This window comes from Cyclospora cayetanensis, unplaced genomic scaffold (genome assembly GCF_002999335.1).
Source record: "Cyclospora cayetanensis isolate NF1_C8 unplaced genomic scaffold, CcayRef3 CcayRef3_contig_146, whole genome shotgun sequence".
Lineage (NCBI taxonomy): Eukaryota > Apicomplexa > Conoidasida > Eucoccidiorida > Eimeriidae > Cyclospora > Cyclospora cayetanensis.
In genome coordinates this window covers 18,773-33,856 of record NW_020312088.1, presented here as the reverse complement: position 1 = coordinate 33,856, position 15,084 = coordinate 18,773, and the positions used below count along the sequence as shown (strand labels likewise).

The window sequence follows — 15,084 nt, the reverse complement described above, 5'->3', positions numbered from 1 at the left end:
GTTGCGCTGCACAATGGTGAAGCGCGAGGCGTCGCGACCAAGTTGGAGATGCCCCAGACAGACTACCCTGTAAAGTTGTACTACAGGAGGTGGCAAAGAACTCTATGATCATTAAATTCGAGTAAACCCTTTCACAGATTGAGTAAAGCGCATAGTCCGTGAGAACAGCAAAACCTTGCCCCTATACGTACTGGAGCCACCTTTCTAGGCCTCATTACACAGCAGACTTTTTCACACTAGATAGCACTGTTCGTTCTTGGTAAAGCGATTAGAAGCAAGTAAAATGTTGATGCCATCGATAGCCAGAGGTTTTGGAATAAAGTAACATTTATCGCTACGCCGCTAGCATCGATGGCTAGACAGAATGAAGCTCATAACCAAGCGGTACGAGTAGCAGAGAGGGTATATGGCGGTTAAAAAGCTTTCTTTATGCGAAATTAGCCTCATCTGTGCAGGTCACATACTGCGTTTGCCTAGCTCAATTAAATAAGCAGTGATGCAAGCAAGCTCAGGAATAGAATCCCAACAATAAAGTCAAGCCCATAAAGCGCCGCAACATCTTTGCAGATGCGTCGGGTGAAAGGTGACCATTTGTTTGGCTAGGATTTTTTGTATTTAGCCCAATTCCTGCAGCCAAACCATCGCATCTTAAATACCAGGTGTTCCTATTAAAAGCAAATACTTGCGTGCCTCCACATCCTACAGCTTGCCGTGCAGCGGCCAAAGCACGTCTCGTAAGCAGTTGAGGTGCTCGTAAACGCCTTGGTTAAAGACTGAGACATGTTTCATGTAAACACCCATCCACCCCTCTTGGATGTGCCCATTTTTTTTTGTTTTCCAACGAATCTCAGCTAGAACATTTAAGAGTCCAAACAGCTTACTGGCGTACTCAATACGGCGAGTGCCAGCGTAAGGTGCCGTTTTGTACCTGTTGTCTGGGGGGAAGGGGCTCTGTAAAAGAGACCACTGGTAAGGTCGTATGCCGATTAGATGGTTAGCCGGCTTGGTCCTGAGTACTGCGCCAAAAAGGCATTGGGACCTTGTGGCTCACAGTGATCTTGCTCCGAAGCTTGAAGCGACCTTACGTCCTTTTAAACACCAACCTCGGGTAGCAAAGCTGCTGGTCGAGTCCTCTGCTTTGGCTTTTCTCAACGAATTACTACCGTACAATAGTTTTTGCGTTATGCTTCCGCTACCGCGGAAAATGGTCTAGAACTGGCCCATGAATTAGCTAAATACGCATTGCTGGAGGACCAGCAGGTGGGCAACGTAGTGCCAGCTCATCTTTATATAACACCTCCGCCCATCCCTTCCTCATATTTGCCCATTTCTGCACTTCTTGACGGCTTACTTTTTAACTGAATGCCTTGACTGAAGGCAGATACATGCGTAGAATTTTCTGCTCTTACTGCACTGCTCAGCCGCATGCACGAAAACCCTGCTTGACGTTGCTGTGTCACCAAATCGACGTCGCTCGATACAGGTCAAATCAGTGCGGCTGACCAAACCAGCACATTTTCCCTCTTAGCACTTCCTGGCATACCATTCGTCATACCTTGCTGCAGTAACCACAACGCGCCTTCCATCGAGTCACCCCTGACATACCTACGATACGTTGCGGTGTACGGGTTCAAAATGGAAGTCATGGACCATGCTGGAAGGACCTATTTACAAGGTGAATTGTCATCCAACTGCTGTTGCTCTGCCATTTCTTGCGTGTCCGTCAGCAAAACCTGAGTCTTCACTACTGATGTAGAATTACATCAGTACGCAACTAACTTGTGGTGGGTCCCCAACGCCTGCTTCCTCCTTTGTAGCCCCCTTCAATGCCCCGCAACTTGCGAAGAAAACATTCTGCTTCCCTGGTGCATCTTCTGTGCTCGCCAAGCAGCCTGCTTCGCCTGTATCCAGTCCAGCTCAAGCTATTTGGCCTCCTATATGATATTGACGTTTCGAATGACATTACCTTTTACCGCAATATAAGCAGGTTTCTCGATGTAGGGCTGTGGGAGACTGCTTACGAGCGCGGGTTTTCCAACTCTTTCTTTGCTCATTTTACCGTAGACTGTGCCTATGGCTGATTAGGACAGCCCCGATACCCATGGTCTTTGGATTTCAGCTAGAATTTTCCATTTCAGCTAAATGCGCAGGAGCTGTGCTCAATTGCTCTTGAGGCCCCAATCAGTCGATTGCTGGTGGAGGCCCAACCGGTCATTTGTTAATCACTAAGTCGCTGACTACCCTGCGACCAAATAACACGACATTTACCAAGGGAAGACCTGGTTAGATCACTAGTCAATCAGCTACTCTTTTCACTGTGGATTTGGAAGCCACGGTTTCATTTTTCTGGGGACACTATCTTGCGGAGAGATTTTCCTCCTTCAGCCTTCTGCATTCTACGAAAGCTTGGTAATGCACTGACCTTGAATTAAGCCTATGCTTCAGTGCCTAAATAAGGGTATCACGGTGTTGAACGCTGAAAGCGAACGAGATCAGCGTGCGCAGGAACTTCTGCAGTCCCGACAGGCGTTGCGTCACCTTCAACTTGTGTCAGGTGAGTTTTCCTTCCAGTCTGTTGCCAATAACAATCAAATTACTGCATTACCAGATAGTCTGACCAATATCAGACAAATATTTTGAGGGAAACCGCCATCCTACCGAATCCACAGCTAGTCGATGGATGGCAGACAACTGCATGGAACCATGTGGTGATACCAACTGCAGGGCTCCACATACAGTCTCCATAGGAAGATGCTAATTTCCAGATTTAATACACACCTAGGAGAAAGCCATTGAATGTTTCTTGAAAGAACTTTAGTATTATTGTGCGAATGCCCCTAAATTTCGACATAAGAAAGAGACAGCTACGCTGCCCAAAGCTGCACTTTTAAAGCACTCCGGGCACTCACAGCGAGTTTGCACAAAGCATCTAGCAAGCAAGCACATGGAGCTGCAATCTGTATTCATCAACCTAGCTGTGTTATGGAAGAAACATAGTATTCGGACTACCAAAAGGCTTAGTCAACTTTCTACTAATTCTTAGCTGAGTACAATAAGTGCAGTAGAAAACGCGTAAGTGTAGCTTTTACCCGCTACAAGTGGTGACAGAATTTTTCTCTATCCACTCAGAGCTCTTCATCGTCGGCGCGTGGGTAAAACTGCAATCTACCTCATCTTCTGCAGGAGGCCTTTTTGTCTTGATGGAGCAACATCATTTTTTTCATCCCTCTGTTCCGACCATACAATTTGACTGCCGTATTCCTTCGAGACTACTCAGACAGAGCGTCTTTGGCTCAGTCTCTCGTAGCCTTCTATCGGTGTGCAATGGGTTCAAAGCTGTCCAGTACCCGATTACTTGAACTGCAGAAACCCTGACTAGAGTGCCGCTGAAAAACCCAAGAAAACATTACGGGGAGTCCTCGTGCTGACAAAGTCATGTTTTGGTGTACCTTTTAGTATGCCATCACACTTTCATTGAGCCATTCAGGGCAATAGGCCACATGCGCCAGATAATCGTCGGCATGTGTTTTCCTGTTCCACAAGTTGGAATGATCAAAAGCCGCTGCTTTCCATCAGTTGAATTTGTAGCTTCGTAAGTTTTAGATCAGCACCTGCTCTTTCGTGCTGCAGCTGCATTTTATAGCTTACAGTTGCAAAAGGAATTTCCACATAACGCGAAGCCCCCGAGCCATGCTCCCCAAACGGCTCCTCGTCTCCGTACACTTCTACTACCTTCCTACGCTTACTTAAATCGAATGCAGCATAGGGTTGATTTTTCAGCGTAAATACAGTTTTTATGTTAGCTGATACCCATGGCTACTCCTAATTTGTCGTGCATTTGGAGATCCCGCAGGTTTTCCTTGTGTACAGGGGGGTCCAAAAAACTTAGTAATCTATGCAGGTTCACACTTGTGTGGCCTGTGCCATACTATTTTTTTTTTAATTGTCATTAATGACTGGCAATCACAAGCAAGTGTATTTAATCTGGTGTGCAGCGACGGAGCTCTGCTTGACCTAGCTGCGTCACTACTTAGTTACGAGTTCAGAAATCTCCTTCCCCTGCTTCATACATGTGGCATTTTGAATCTCTTTAATTATCTAAATGATTATTGTGGCGAGGCAACACACCTTTAGAATGATCATGCCAGTCGGCTTAGCTTCCAGCGACAGCCCCACCGATCTTCCCCCGAGCATGATAAATAGCAGTTTCAATAGCATGCACAAATTTACAATAGTGCTGTGTTTTGTCGCACTCACTTTTCAGGCTTTGGGCCTCTGGATATACTCTATCTATGGAAAAGAATCATCTAGTCGGGCCCTTCCGTTCGCCGTACCGTTCGTGGTCTCCAAGACGTTAACGTTGCGGAGCGAAAAGGACAGCAGAGTCGGTAGGATCGAATTAACTTTAAAGAAAAAGCTCCAGACACTTATATGTCATGTGCTGAAGGGGTGTCAGACATATGACCTACGCACGTCGGCGGCGGAGGTGTAAGACTGGAGGGTTGATTCTGGTTCAGCAAGGTTAGTGCCCACAAAAATATTTTTTAGTTGTTTCTTCTTCAGGGGCGGATGAGCTCAGAGGCCATACCTGTGACATTTTTAATGCCAAATAATCGTAGAAATTGTAACTAGCAAAACAGTCTTGCAGCACATCATCCAGTGCTCTACTAAGCATCCCAGCCCACTCCGGGAAAGCAGTTGAGAGCCAATCCTAACTCTGTTGCATATTGGAGCCCGCGTAAGGATTAAACGTTCCCGGACGGTCGCTACACAATGACAAGCTCGCAGAGCGAAGTAGATGATGTGCTGCGGGTTTGGCTGGCCAGCAACCCCTCAGTTGTAGGTTACGTGGTTATAAACACAGACGGTAAGTCATAGGGTGCAAATAATTAGTCACTTTCTTGGGATAACGGCCTTTTCGGGACGAGATTCTGGATGCACGAAACCCTATTTTAAAGATGGAAATCGGAATACTTAATCCGGGGCCTAAATTGCTAGCAGCAAAATATTTCACATGCTTATAAGGTCTAAGGAACGACCTCCACTACTATTTTGTTCCATGACGGTTAGAGTAATGAAGAGGAGCGCGCAGTTCAGTATATCAGTGATGTTTACCTGTCCTTATTCCTCTGCTCTCCCGGTCAACGAATGGGATAGGGCGCATGTGCATTAGAAAACTCGTATATGCATGTTTCCTGGCTTAACTTGTAAGCAGTGCTTAACCTATTTATATACCTGTGCCTCTATACACATGAGTAGTTGGTTGGCAGTTTCCCAGCATTCGGTGTTTTATATGGCTTGGACATTAGCGGAAGTTGTGGAGGCCTAGTAGGATATGCTTCCGCCGTGATATGTATACAGGCATTCCTATCAGGCACCATGAAAAACTTTCCAGAGAGCGTGCTGTCCACTACACTGCACTTTTGACGTAAGCTGGAGCAACAATGAAGAGAGGAATAGCGCTGGAATCAAACCCGGGGTGCGCACGTGCACTAAAGTGCAATTGTGTAGCTACTATGAATCAGTCACTTCTGTAGGAGAACCGTTGTTTTCTTGTGTGCTTCTTCTGCAGTTCTTTCTGTGCGAAAGCACGGCAGTGCATGCGCGAGCTCTTCACGACTGATGTGAGACCAGCCGACCAAACACGTTTCAGTACACGCGCGGGCTCAGTGTGTTACCCTTGTATATGCAAAGCCTTTCCATAAAGTTACTATGTGCTGTTACTGGAGCCTTTTGAGAAGGCGATGGTAAGACTGCAATATGAAACGTTGCATCGTGAATTAATGTGAGTAGCGCAATTCGCTGCTTACTGTATCACTCCCTCTTACTTGTCTCAGAATCGAAGTATCTAATTAGCAGTATTTGCTCTGCATGTTGCCTAGGGGGAACTCACAACGGTGCGTCTCCGTACGAAAGAAGGCCTTGAGTTCATTACTTGCCAGCTTATCTCCGGATATGCCCTGATTGCCATCCAAAATTGTACAGAGAAGCCGTATGACAATGGTGATGCCAGCCAGTCAGCTGCACCTGAGGGGCAAGAAGCCTAATACCTTTGGGGTGATAGAGGTGTTTTAAACTTAGTTCTCAGCGGGGCAGTCAACAGTGCAAAGCATCCCATGCAAGCACTTTATTGCCCGAACGTGCATGTAGATACCCGTTGTTTGTACGGCCTACGCACGAGCCGGGCATTAAATATGCTATTGCCTCATAACCATGCAAATGGATTACATAGCTTGAGATCAAAAGCTAATGTTGCACCATCTTTCAGCACTTGTGCATTTGAATGGAAAATCGACAAGGCTATAAGCTAGTAAATAATGGGCTGTCCATCCCTGTTTTCTCCCAGTGGAGGGTAGTAGGGGTACAGCCAGCCCAAAGAAATTTAAGACATCTGGCTGTACAGGCGCTATGTTTTGGTTGTGCTAGAGGCATTTGGCTAGCAGCACTATCATACAGAGAGGCTTGTGCATCGCACTGGAGCCATCGGTACACTTGCAGTATTGGACCAGTGTTACACACTACATGTCCATGGTTTGTAAAGTTCCTAGTGAGCTAGGGCAGTTACTGCTTCAACAAATTCAGCTAGGGGAGCTGATTTTGGTGCAAGGTACCTTTCGATGCAATCCAGGTAGAAGGCATACGTATCATCAAACAAGAGTCGATAGGTATTAGTACACGCCTGGGTAACCACGTGCTCTTACCCGACTTAGGTTCGTTCCTAGAAGATAAACCATGTGACACGAACTTGAGTTATCAGGGCAGTGTGCGTCTGTATCCGTCACTGCTTGCTGCATCGGTGGGTTGTGCTACTACCTTCGGCTGAGTATATCCCTTACTTCTTAGGAAAGACTGTGCTGCTGCTCAACCGATCTCCAGGATAAGAGCTTCCAATAGCAGTTGAAAGTCTTTCCATTTAGCACCCCACTGGTGGTATTGGTGCCACGCTTGAAAAATCTTACGCGTAGAGCTCTACGATTCACATTTCGGCATACCCATGCAGCCTCTTGAGGCAGAAGAAGCATGACGACAACAAAAATGTGAGATTCAGATGCAATACAATAGCAAATTCAGGACTGTGGGGCAACGTAGAGTGGTGGCCATCAATAACTTATCAGCCTAAAAGGTACAGACTACGCTCATGGTGGTGATTAGTCTGATTTTATACGAGATACAGGATGTGTCGAAGGCATACAACAAATTTTACAAACTTCCAGAGAGATGTGTGTTTTGAAACTGTATGCTGATTTGCCTCTACGATCACTGGGGTTCCAGGGAGCCTGAACCTGCAGAAGCTCACACAACCAGCCCACGGTCGAATTTCGTGTCTATTAGTTCTGTAGCTATCCTGAAAATAATTTGTCAAATCAAGGAGCAAAGAGCCAATCTGGCAGTTGTAGCACATGTTTTTGTGGCAAGTGCAGCTATGTAATATAGCGTTACCCCCTTTAAGCACAAGTTTGTTGTTCTGGAATGAGGTAGGGCTAGTCGTGCTTGAGGAGAGTTTTGCAGTAGTGTTCGAAAGCTCACCTTTTAGGAGCAAAATTTTGTATACCCCAGTAATGTGTGGAGACTCCTTACCGAATAATTTTGTTTCGAGCACTTGGCAGATGTCTGAGGGAGAAGGCTCCCTAGGCAGTGGTCGCCTGGAAGTAACAGAGAGCAAAGGTTTCCACTATACAGGGGTGTCTTTCGCGCTGACTGTTTTGATGGCGCCCTAAAGCCCTTGAATACCCATCAGATCTCCGTGACGATGCCGTGGCTCTGCTTAAACGTACTTGCATACTACAACTGATAGTTAACGCGCTTCCCTCTTGCTGTACCTTCTAGATGATACTGTACCCATATCTGCGCTCGACTGGCAATAGACGACCTCCTAATAAATGGAAAGCTCTTGTCGTTTGTTACAACGCATGTGTATGAACAAAACGTGACAAGTATGCACTCCAGTGAGACCAACAGGACGAAGATACTGAAACTGTTTTGCCGAAAGCGTCTGGGGGAGCCTCCTACCTTCTCTCTAGATTATAAAAACTACTTACACCGGGAGTACTGCTAGTCCATGGGAAAGGCGGAAAATGCTTCGGATAATTTCCTCGTGCTCCCTATTCTGGAAGGCGGCGGCCAGCCCTTGGATGGCACATGCGACCTACTGTGCCTACTGGAACTTCTTCAAGTCTCACAATTGTGTATCAAAACCACCTAAAAAAGCTGTGAGGCATTAATATCTTTCATTTAGTTGGGTTCTCTGGACTGTAATCCCTCAGACATTGCAGGAACTACGGGGGAACTAGTATGCCTTCTGTCCCTGGAGCAGCAGGGGTCACCAAGTGAGGCGACGATACTAACTATGCAGTTCATGGCCTTCGTAACTACTAGAACGCCCAAACCATCGGCATGCTTTATACCGCTTTGCATATTTTGCGCAGTGAACATGTCGTATTTCATCAAGAGTGGGGATTTGGGGGGCGGTCTAAGGGGCTGCGGGTTCAACGCCATGCAAGAGTTCGAAAAAGCCTAATGTTAGAGAAAACGCCAATCTAGAGAGACTCTGTGCATTTAAAAAAGTACAAATAAATATTGGCAATATTTCAGAAATCTGATGAACAGTTGACGGGCACCCCTGCTTGAGAATAGCACTCGAAATACTACCGGTCCATGTAGCTGCTTGTGCAAAAAAGCTCGGGACACAATTTCAGGAGGTTTTTCCCCTCTGGCCCAGCTCGTTCTTTATTACTTTCTAGGGTCCCTGTTATCGAGGCATCTTTGGGATTCACGCCTCTCCACTTTATGTGTCAGCACTTTCACTTACCTCCAGTGCAGGATAAACACCGATCAGAAAGCCTACATGACATGGTTCAAGCGTATTTGTTTTGATATTCTGCAGAATGAACCGCAGCGTAAGCCAGGTGTTCGAGGAATTTCAGCGGGCGAGGTCCCACTTTGTCCAGACATTAGCCGATCTCAGTCAGAAGCCGCAGAACATTGATGGACTGCGGTCGGCTGGTAAGATAGATAAAGGCGAAGCAGGCGGTGATTTCAACTGCCGCGCATGAAGATACGGCTACCAAAACCTCTTCACGGTGTAATAGCAAATTGGTGCCAGCTCTCCCGTTGTGAAATTTAAAATCTGCCCGAGGAACAACGATCTCATTGTTATTTTTCCATCCTGAGGCTGATTAGAGCTTCCTGTGCTCCTTTCTGGAACGCTTAGGAGCATTGCAGCTGCTGCGTCCCCTTCTACTTGACTCTATACCCGGCATCCAGCAGACGGCAGCGGTTGCCTTAGGAAGGCTGGCTGGACATAGCGAGGTGGCCGCCAGAGAGTGCGTAAATGAAGACATCCTCCCTCACCTAGTGGCTTCTGTGGCAGAACAAAACGTGAGGCACTATAATTGAAATGCAAAAAAAATGCTGTGGAAGCAGCTGCTGTAGGTTTTGTTCCCTGCCTCTGTTGTGCCTCTAAGGCTGGTTTACCCGGGGCTACAAGTTGCTTTCCCTTAGTTCAGTGTTACACGTGTTTTTCGTGTTGCCCCCACCTCACAATAGTGCTCATCATTTAACATCAGGGCAATCGCAGCGAAAGTGGCCTGGAAAGCGTTTGATTACAGAGTTCGGCAGTGAGTACGACCTAATTATGCATTGGTTTCGAGCACTGCGGGTGCTGTTACAGAGATTCTATAGGCGATCTACTGCACTTGTGATGCGGTCTATTGCCAAACATTCAGCTGAACTGTCGCAGGTAACTGGCACATCAACCTGTGCGAAATTCCTGTTGTATCGCATATAGCTGGTCAAGGCTAACTTCCTTATGACCACTGTCAACCTGACCCTTCACTTCCTGCCAACAAGCCATGTTAAAGGCGGTAGTAGTATCAGCAAATCGTTCATCCTAGTGTCCCCATATCCTCAACACCAGTGCTTTTGACTTCCAAACTCGCTTTGCTGAAAAAACGCTTAGCCGATCGTTGGTGTTGGATCCATTTCGTGCATGTTGCCTCCACTATGGCGTACGCTGCTGTTGTCTGCACTCTACCCGCCAAATATACTCGCCGTGTCCCACACAACCTGTTTCATTAGGGTTTGACCAGCCTGAATTGCTCCCGTCAGGATCCAATCGTATGCTGTACAAAACTTTCAATTGCTTCCCAATTGCCATTTTTCGCTCTTCTTCCCTTTGTGTGTAAGTTTACCAGTCCGGGCTTGTGCCCTGTGTGGTCGTATGTCTGGCACTTCATGCTGTACATCTGAATTCTCTAGGCAGTAATTGATTGCGGGGCACTGCCGGCTTTATCCCAGTGCCTGGAGGCATTCGATCCCCAAGTGAAAGACGCAGCTGCATCAGCAATAGGCAAGAACCAGCATAGGTGGCCCCTCCCACACACGCTAGCTATCTGCGCTTGGCCCTCTTGAAATTTCAGGGAGCCCACTTATGCACGTATTCACCGTTCTGGCTCCCTCCCATTCCGATAAAGACATCTCAATTCTTGCATACGGCACAATTCCTACTGCCGTACCGCCCCACTGTAGGCGACTGTCGTACGTGTTGCTTTCCCTCCAGGCTGTATCGCTCGCCATTCCGAGACATTGGCCTCCTCTGTAGTCGCCGCTGGAATTGTCCCGCTTCTTGTTTTGTGCATACAAGAGCCAGAAATAAACATAAAACGAAGCGCAGCCTTAGCGCTTGGGGATATTGCTAAACATTCACCAGAACTGGCGCAGGTCCGCGTATAAATTCGAACACACAGTACAATTGTAGTCACAGCAAGTGATGTACAGGAAGTAGCATGTATGAAGTGTTGCGCCGGTGGTGTGGATGCTCTTGTATATCTGCATGCTGTGTTTTTATCGTTACGGCATCTTCTGCCACCGCTATAGGTCGTCTGTGACGCTGGCGCAGTTCCACTTCTGTCCAAGCAGCTAACCAGCACTGATACAGTCGTGCGAAGACAGGTATGGCCTTGACAGGCAGACATAAATACATCCGCGCAAAAAGTTCCGTGTCAGCATGCGTGGTGTTTTCGCCTTGATCACATGGCGGCATCGCTTTACCAGCGCGCATGTTGCAACCCCAAAAACCGCGCTTCATACTTTCCCTCCGTTTTCTATGGCCTTCCTTCGAATCTTGTTGGCTAGCCGATAATCTAAAGTGAAGTGTTCCCAGGGGCATTCTACCACTGTCCTGCCGACCACAGAGCGGCTTAACTGTGCCTGCCGTGTTTTTCTTGTTAATCATCTTCCCCATGTCATCCTTCGGGGATATTGTGAGTCCCAGCTGTGAGGGCTTTTCCATTGGTCACTGCGTATCTACAAGTGTCCGTCGACGTTTCCCCCACAGATTTGTTGGTGCCTTTCTCGCATCGCCTTGCACTCCGTAGATTTTGCCGAGGTCAGAGCTGCGTAACATCAGACGTAGCAGCAAGTGAAGCCAGTAGGTGATCCTTTTTTTTGCGTACTCGTCTCTGCGCTGTTCTTCTCGATTCACGGTAGGAATCCCCTACATCTGCAATTAATCAACAAAGAATTCTGTTCTACTTTATTAGGCTGTGGTAGAGGCTGATGCCCTACCTAAATTACTCCACTGCTTGAAGGACCCAGACGAGCTCGTTCGGTAAAACGCCATAACAGGAGTAGACAATCCCGAATGTTGGAGGGAAATGCACCTTCAGTGTGTATCAAGATATCTGCACTGGCTGCATACGCACACCACAGGCCCTGTTGTAGAAGTAAAAGTAAATGCTTGTGCAATTGTTTCTCTTTGTGATATTTCCTCCTCACTCAGAAGGAACGCAGCGGCCTGCGTGAGAGAAATAGTTAAGCATACGCCTCAACTCGCGACATTTGCAGCGAATGCCGGTAAGGCCAAAAGCTGAATGACAGACACGCAAACCAGCTAGTGATAGTATAATACGTAGATTCTGAAGGGCTGGCAGACCTGCAGAGGTACAGAGGAAGGCCTCATATAATAGAATTGAGCGCATCAACAGAGGCAAAGCTGGGTAAAGTATGCTGGTAAGCGCGAAACCTTTAATGGTATAGTTACCTGCGGTTTACTTAGGGGCCATTGCGGCTCTCGTGGATTTGATACAAGAAACCACAGGGCCTACTCGGTATGTCGACAAACGCATATGCTTGTGTACAACCTGCTCCCGACAACTATGCCTAGGTGTATCATTGCACCTGCATAAGTTCCCATGTTTTCTTGACCAGTCTCGAACATTTTACTGCGCTACCACCTTCTGAGTGCTAGGGGGCCTTCTCCCCCTGGAATCCCATGTGGGCTCCTGTAGCCCGCAGTTGTGCTGCTCATATCAATCTCCGTGCTGCCGAAGTGGCCGCTGCTAAGTGGCAGGTTCTGCTTTGTACATCCACTTGTGTTGTTTGTAGTGGTATTTATTGAGATTTTTGTACACGTTGCTTTCGTATGCCTCTTTGCAGCGTTGCCGGAATATTAGCCCTGGGATATATAGGTGCTTTTACAGAAACATTGGCTTTGGCTATCATCGTACAAAAAGGTGCGTCATATTGGTTTTATCATAGATTTTTTCGTGGCTATCTTTGGTCCCATGAATAAAACCCGAACGTAAATTAAAATATGCCTGCGGCGTGAAGCTGTGACGAGCAGTCCTGTCCACACTTGTCTTCCCTGTTTCGCGTAGTTTCTGCAGTAATCTTTTACTCCTGTCATTTCTTCGTGTGCTTATTCTGGTTTCGATGAACTTACAGGGATCCCCCCCTTGAAAAACGCACTAGAGACGGAATCAGAAGACCACGCAAAGGCAGCTGCTGCCTGGTGCGTCTGTATGTGCTCTTAAACACACAGGCCAACTCACCAATGCCCGTGCAACCAGATAAAGGCGTCCACTAGCTGAAGTGCTGTATGAGGCTAGTCCAATAGATACTATCCTAGACTGTTTAGGTGCATTTGCTTTTCCTTTTGAACGCGAAGAAGCAGAGAGTACGTATCTGCAAGCAACAGCAGCAGGAATAAAACAGACATATGTGCAGCTTTACAGGAACGCAAAGAACTTCTTCTTCGTCATAGTATGTGCTTTAGGGCTGTGGGGCAGTTAGGCCGCCATACTCCAGACCACGCCATGGCTGTTGCAGAAGCAGATGTGCTCAGGTTGTACGGCTTACAATAATGCGTATAATCATTAGAGTGAAAATTGTGCTTGCTTTTTTATAAAAAGCTGCTCGTATGATTCTACTTGTTCTGCTGGAGAGGTTCGTAATTTTCACTTGAGTCGATCTGCCTATGTATTTAGGCTTATGGCGGCATTTCTCGCTCCAGATTCATCAGATGATCTGAAGCAAAAAGCAAAAAGGGCTTTAAAAGTATGAATCTGCCAGAAAAACCAGCATTTGATGTTGCTTTTAACCATTTGGTGCCTAATGAGCTTGCAGCAAGCACCGCTTTCTCTTCTACGCCGATGACTGGTCTACACTCGTCACTGCTAATAATATGGTAGTAGCGCTCCAGCTAATGGTGCGGACTGTCATGGCATAATCCAGCAGTTCTCACTTGCGGCTTCTGAATGCACGTATATCGTGATCTTGGTGTCTACAGGGTACTGTGCAGATGTGCACCCACCTGGCTGCGCTGGAACCGTTGCTCAACGAGGCGCCACCTTCCATTCTTAAGTACAGCGGACACGAATCATGAGTGCACTGCGGGCGCTGCTAGGGGTAGCGTTCACGTTATTCATAAAACTCCCTTTTCCGCATTGAGGCACATAAGTGGATTCTAATAGCAGTTGTTTTTGTGATTAATCGCTACCTCATTAAGCAGCTTTTAGTCCTCGATCTTGCGACAAATCTCACCAATTAAAATATCATGCGTATATCGCTAGTGCCCCTCCGTACGTACTTCCCTCTTTATGTAGCTGCCCCTCGTAGTCTATTTGTTTCCTCTTCGCTGTTGTCGTACCGTGTTCTGTTCGTCTATTTCTAGGTCTCCTCTGGCTTTCCCAAGCTGGTATACTAAGGTTTTACTATTGCCATTAATCTATGACTCCATTTGCTCCAGGCACATTGTTCAGCAGTTCGCCAAGGTTCTCCCTAATGACCCAAAGGCGAGAAGAACTTTTGTGCAAACGGGTGCACTAGAAACACTGCTGGTAAGGTAACAGCGAATCAACCATGGAGTCAACATACCGTAAGCCAAAGCACAACAAGCTAATAGAATAGAGCGGCACCTACCTGCAGCTAGACAATCCTTCACGTAGAAGCTTTTAAAGTTAAGTGGAAGGTTGGTGGAAGGAGGCTCCGCCACAACAACAGATTTTCCATGCGCCTTTTCACAGAAGATACGCGAAACTGAGGCTGCTTCCAACGTACTAGATTCAATTCAGAGTGTATGCGACCTGTATCCCCCAGAAGTCGTTAACTACTACTCCCCTGGTTATTCAGGTAAGCCTGTAGCTACCTCATCTGCCCCCCTACCCCTTGTGACGCCATCCAAAGTTGTCAAAGTGTCTCTATCCTTGTCCTCTTTGGTGTGTGATCTCTACTGTATCACCATAGCATCCCTTCGATGAGCTCCCGCTAAGCAATATCCGCTCATGTGCTTTGTCTTACCACCCCTCTCATGCTAATTGTGCTAATGTTTCCCTCGTAGCACACTTCGCTCTGCTTTATGTCCTCTGCAAATGCTTTTCCAGCATTGCTTATTGAGAAGATTGACGCTCATTCATAGACGGGTTGTTGCCCGTCGAGCACTACAGGCGAGGACTGTCAAGTGCGGGACCATAACAACATTGAAGAAATATGGAATAGGAATGCCACGGAGCTGCCACATCTAAACAATTACTATAAATACACAAGGAAGGTTTTCCGATGCAATTTCGTTTTTGTACAATCCAAACTACCAAAATATCAATGTTCAATCAATCCCAAGAGCTGATAGATTTGTTTTCGCTCTCGAGCTATGCGATGCCTCAATAGAAAATAGGTTGTAGATTACTTTTCATCATTAATAAGCCTTTTGACACACTACACGCTTAGTCCCATCGAGCATGGGTACGTCTGGAACAGCTTGCGTTCCAGTATCGTAAGGGACCTAAATTACGAGACAATCTATCTGGC

At 46.9% G+C, this 15,084-nt stretch overlaps 2 protein-coding genes across 2 annotated transcripts; both read left to right on the top strand.

The window, feature by feature from the left end:
• Window positions 1–4,773: 4,773 nt before the first annotated feature.
• Window positions 4,774–6,047, top strand: LOC34620134 (dynein light chain roadblock-type 1). Its single transcript, XM_022733397.1, has 4 exons — window positions 4,774–4,867; window positions 5,362–5,428; window positions 5,573–5,624; window positions 5,883–6,047. The coding sequence occupies exons 1-4, from the start codon at window positions 4,774–4,776 to the stop codon at window positions 6,045–6,047; spliced, it is 378 nt and encodes a 125-aa protein (XP_022590572.1).
• A 2,838-nt stretch (window positions 6,048–8,885) lies between these two features.
• Window positions 8,886–14,695, top strand: LOC34620133 (sperm-associated antigen 6). Its single transcript, XM_026336760.1, has 18 exons — window positions 8,886–9,003; window positions 9,212–9,378; window positions 9,671–9,739; window positions 10,258–10,348; window positions 10,559–10,719; window positions 10,876–10,950; window positions 11,336–11,386; window positions 11,541–11,608; window positions 11,780–11,853; window positions 12,056–12,107; window positions 12,436–12,512; window positions 12,724–12,790; window positions 13,055–13,126; window positions 13,266–13,335; window positions 13,568–13,641; window positions 14,027–14,117; window positions 14,304–14,409; window positions 14,661–14,695. The coding sequence occupies exons 1-18, from the start codon at window positions 8,886–8,888 to the stop codon at window positions 14,693–14,695; spliced, it is 1,518 nt and encodes a 505-aa protein (XP_026192545.1).
• The last annotated feature ends 389 nt before the right edge of the window (window positions 14,696–15,084 follow it).

Bases quoted from the DNA above. Each gene is read 5' to 3' on its own strand.
- LOC34620134 (XM_022733397.1), top strand. From the start codon at position 4,774: ATGACAAGCTCGCAGAGCGAAGTAGATGATGTGCTGCGGGTTTGGCTG. The intron at 4,868-5,361 runs GTAAGTCATAGG...ATATGTATACAG, and splicing joins CGTGGTTATAAACACAGACG to GCATTCCTATCAGGCACCAT. The intron at 5,625-5,882 runs GTGAGACCAGCC...CATGTTGCCTAG, and splicing joins GCGAGCTCTTCACGACTGAT to GGGGAACTCACAACGGTGCG.
- LOC34620133 (XM_026336760.1), top strand. From the start codon at position 8,886: ATGAACCGCAGCGTAAGCCAGGTGTTCGAGGAATTTCAGCGGGCGAGG. The intron at 10,720-10,875 runs GTCCGCGTATAA...CCACCGCTATAG, and splicing joins ATTCACCAGAACTGGCGCAG to GTCGTCTGTGACGCTGGCGC. The intron at 14,118-14,303 runs GTAAGGTAACAG...GCCTTTTCACAG, and splicing joins GTGCACTAGAAACACTGCTG to AAGATACGCGAAACTGAGGC.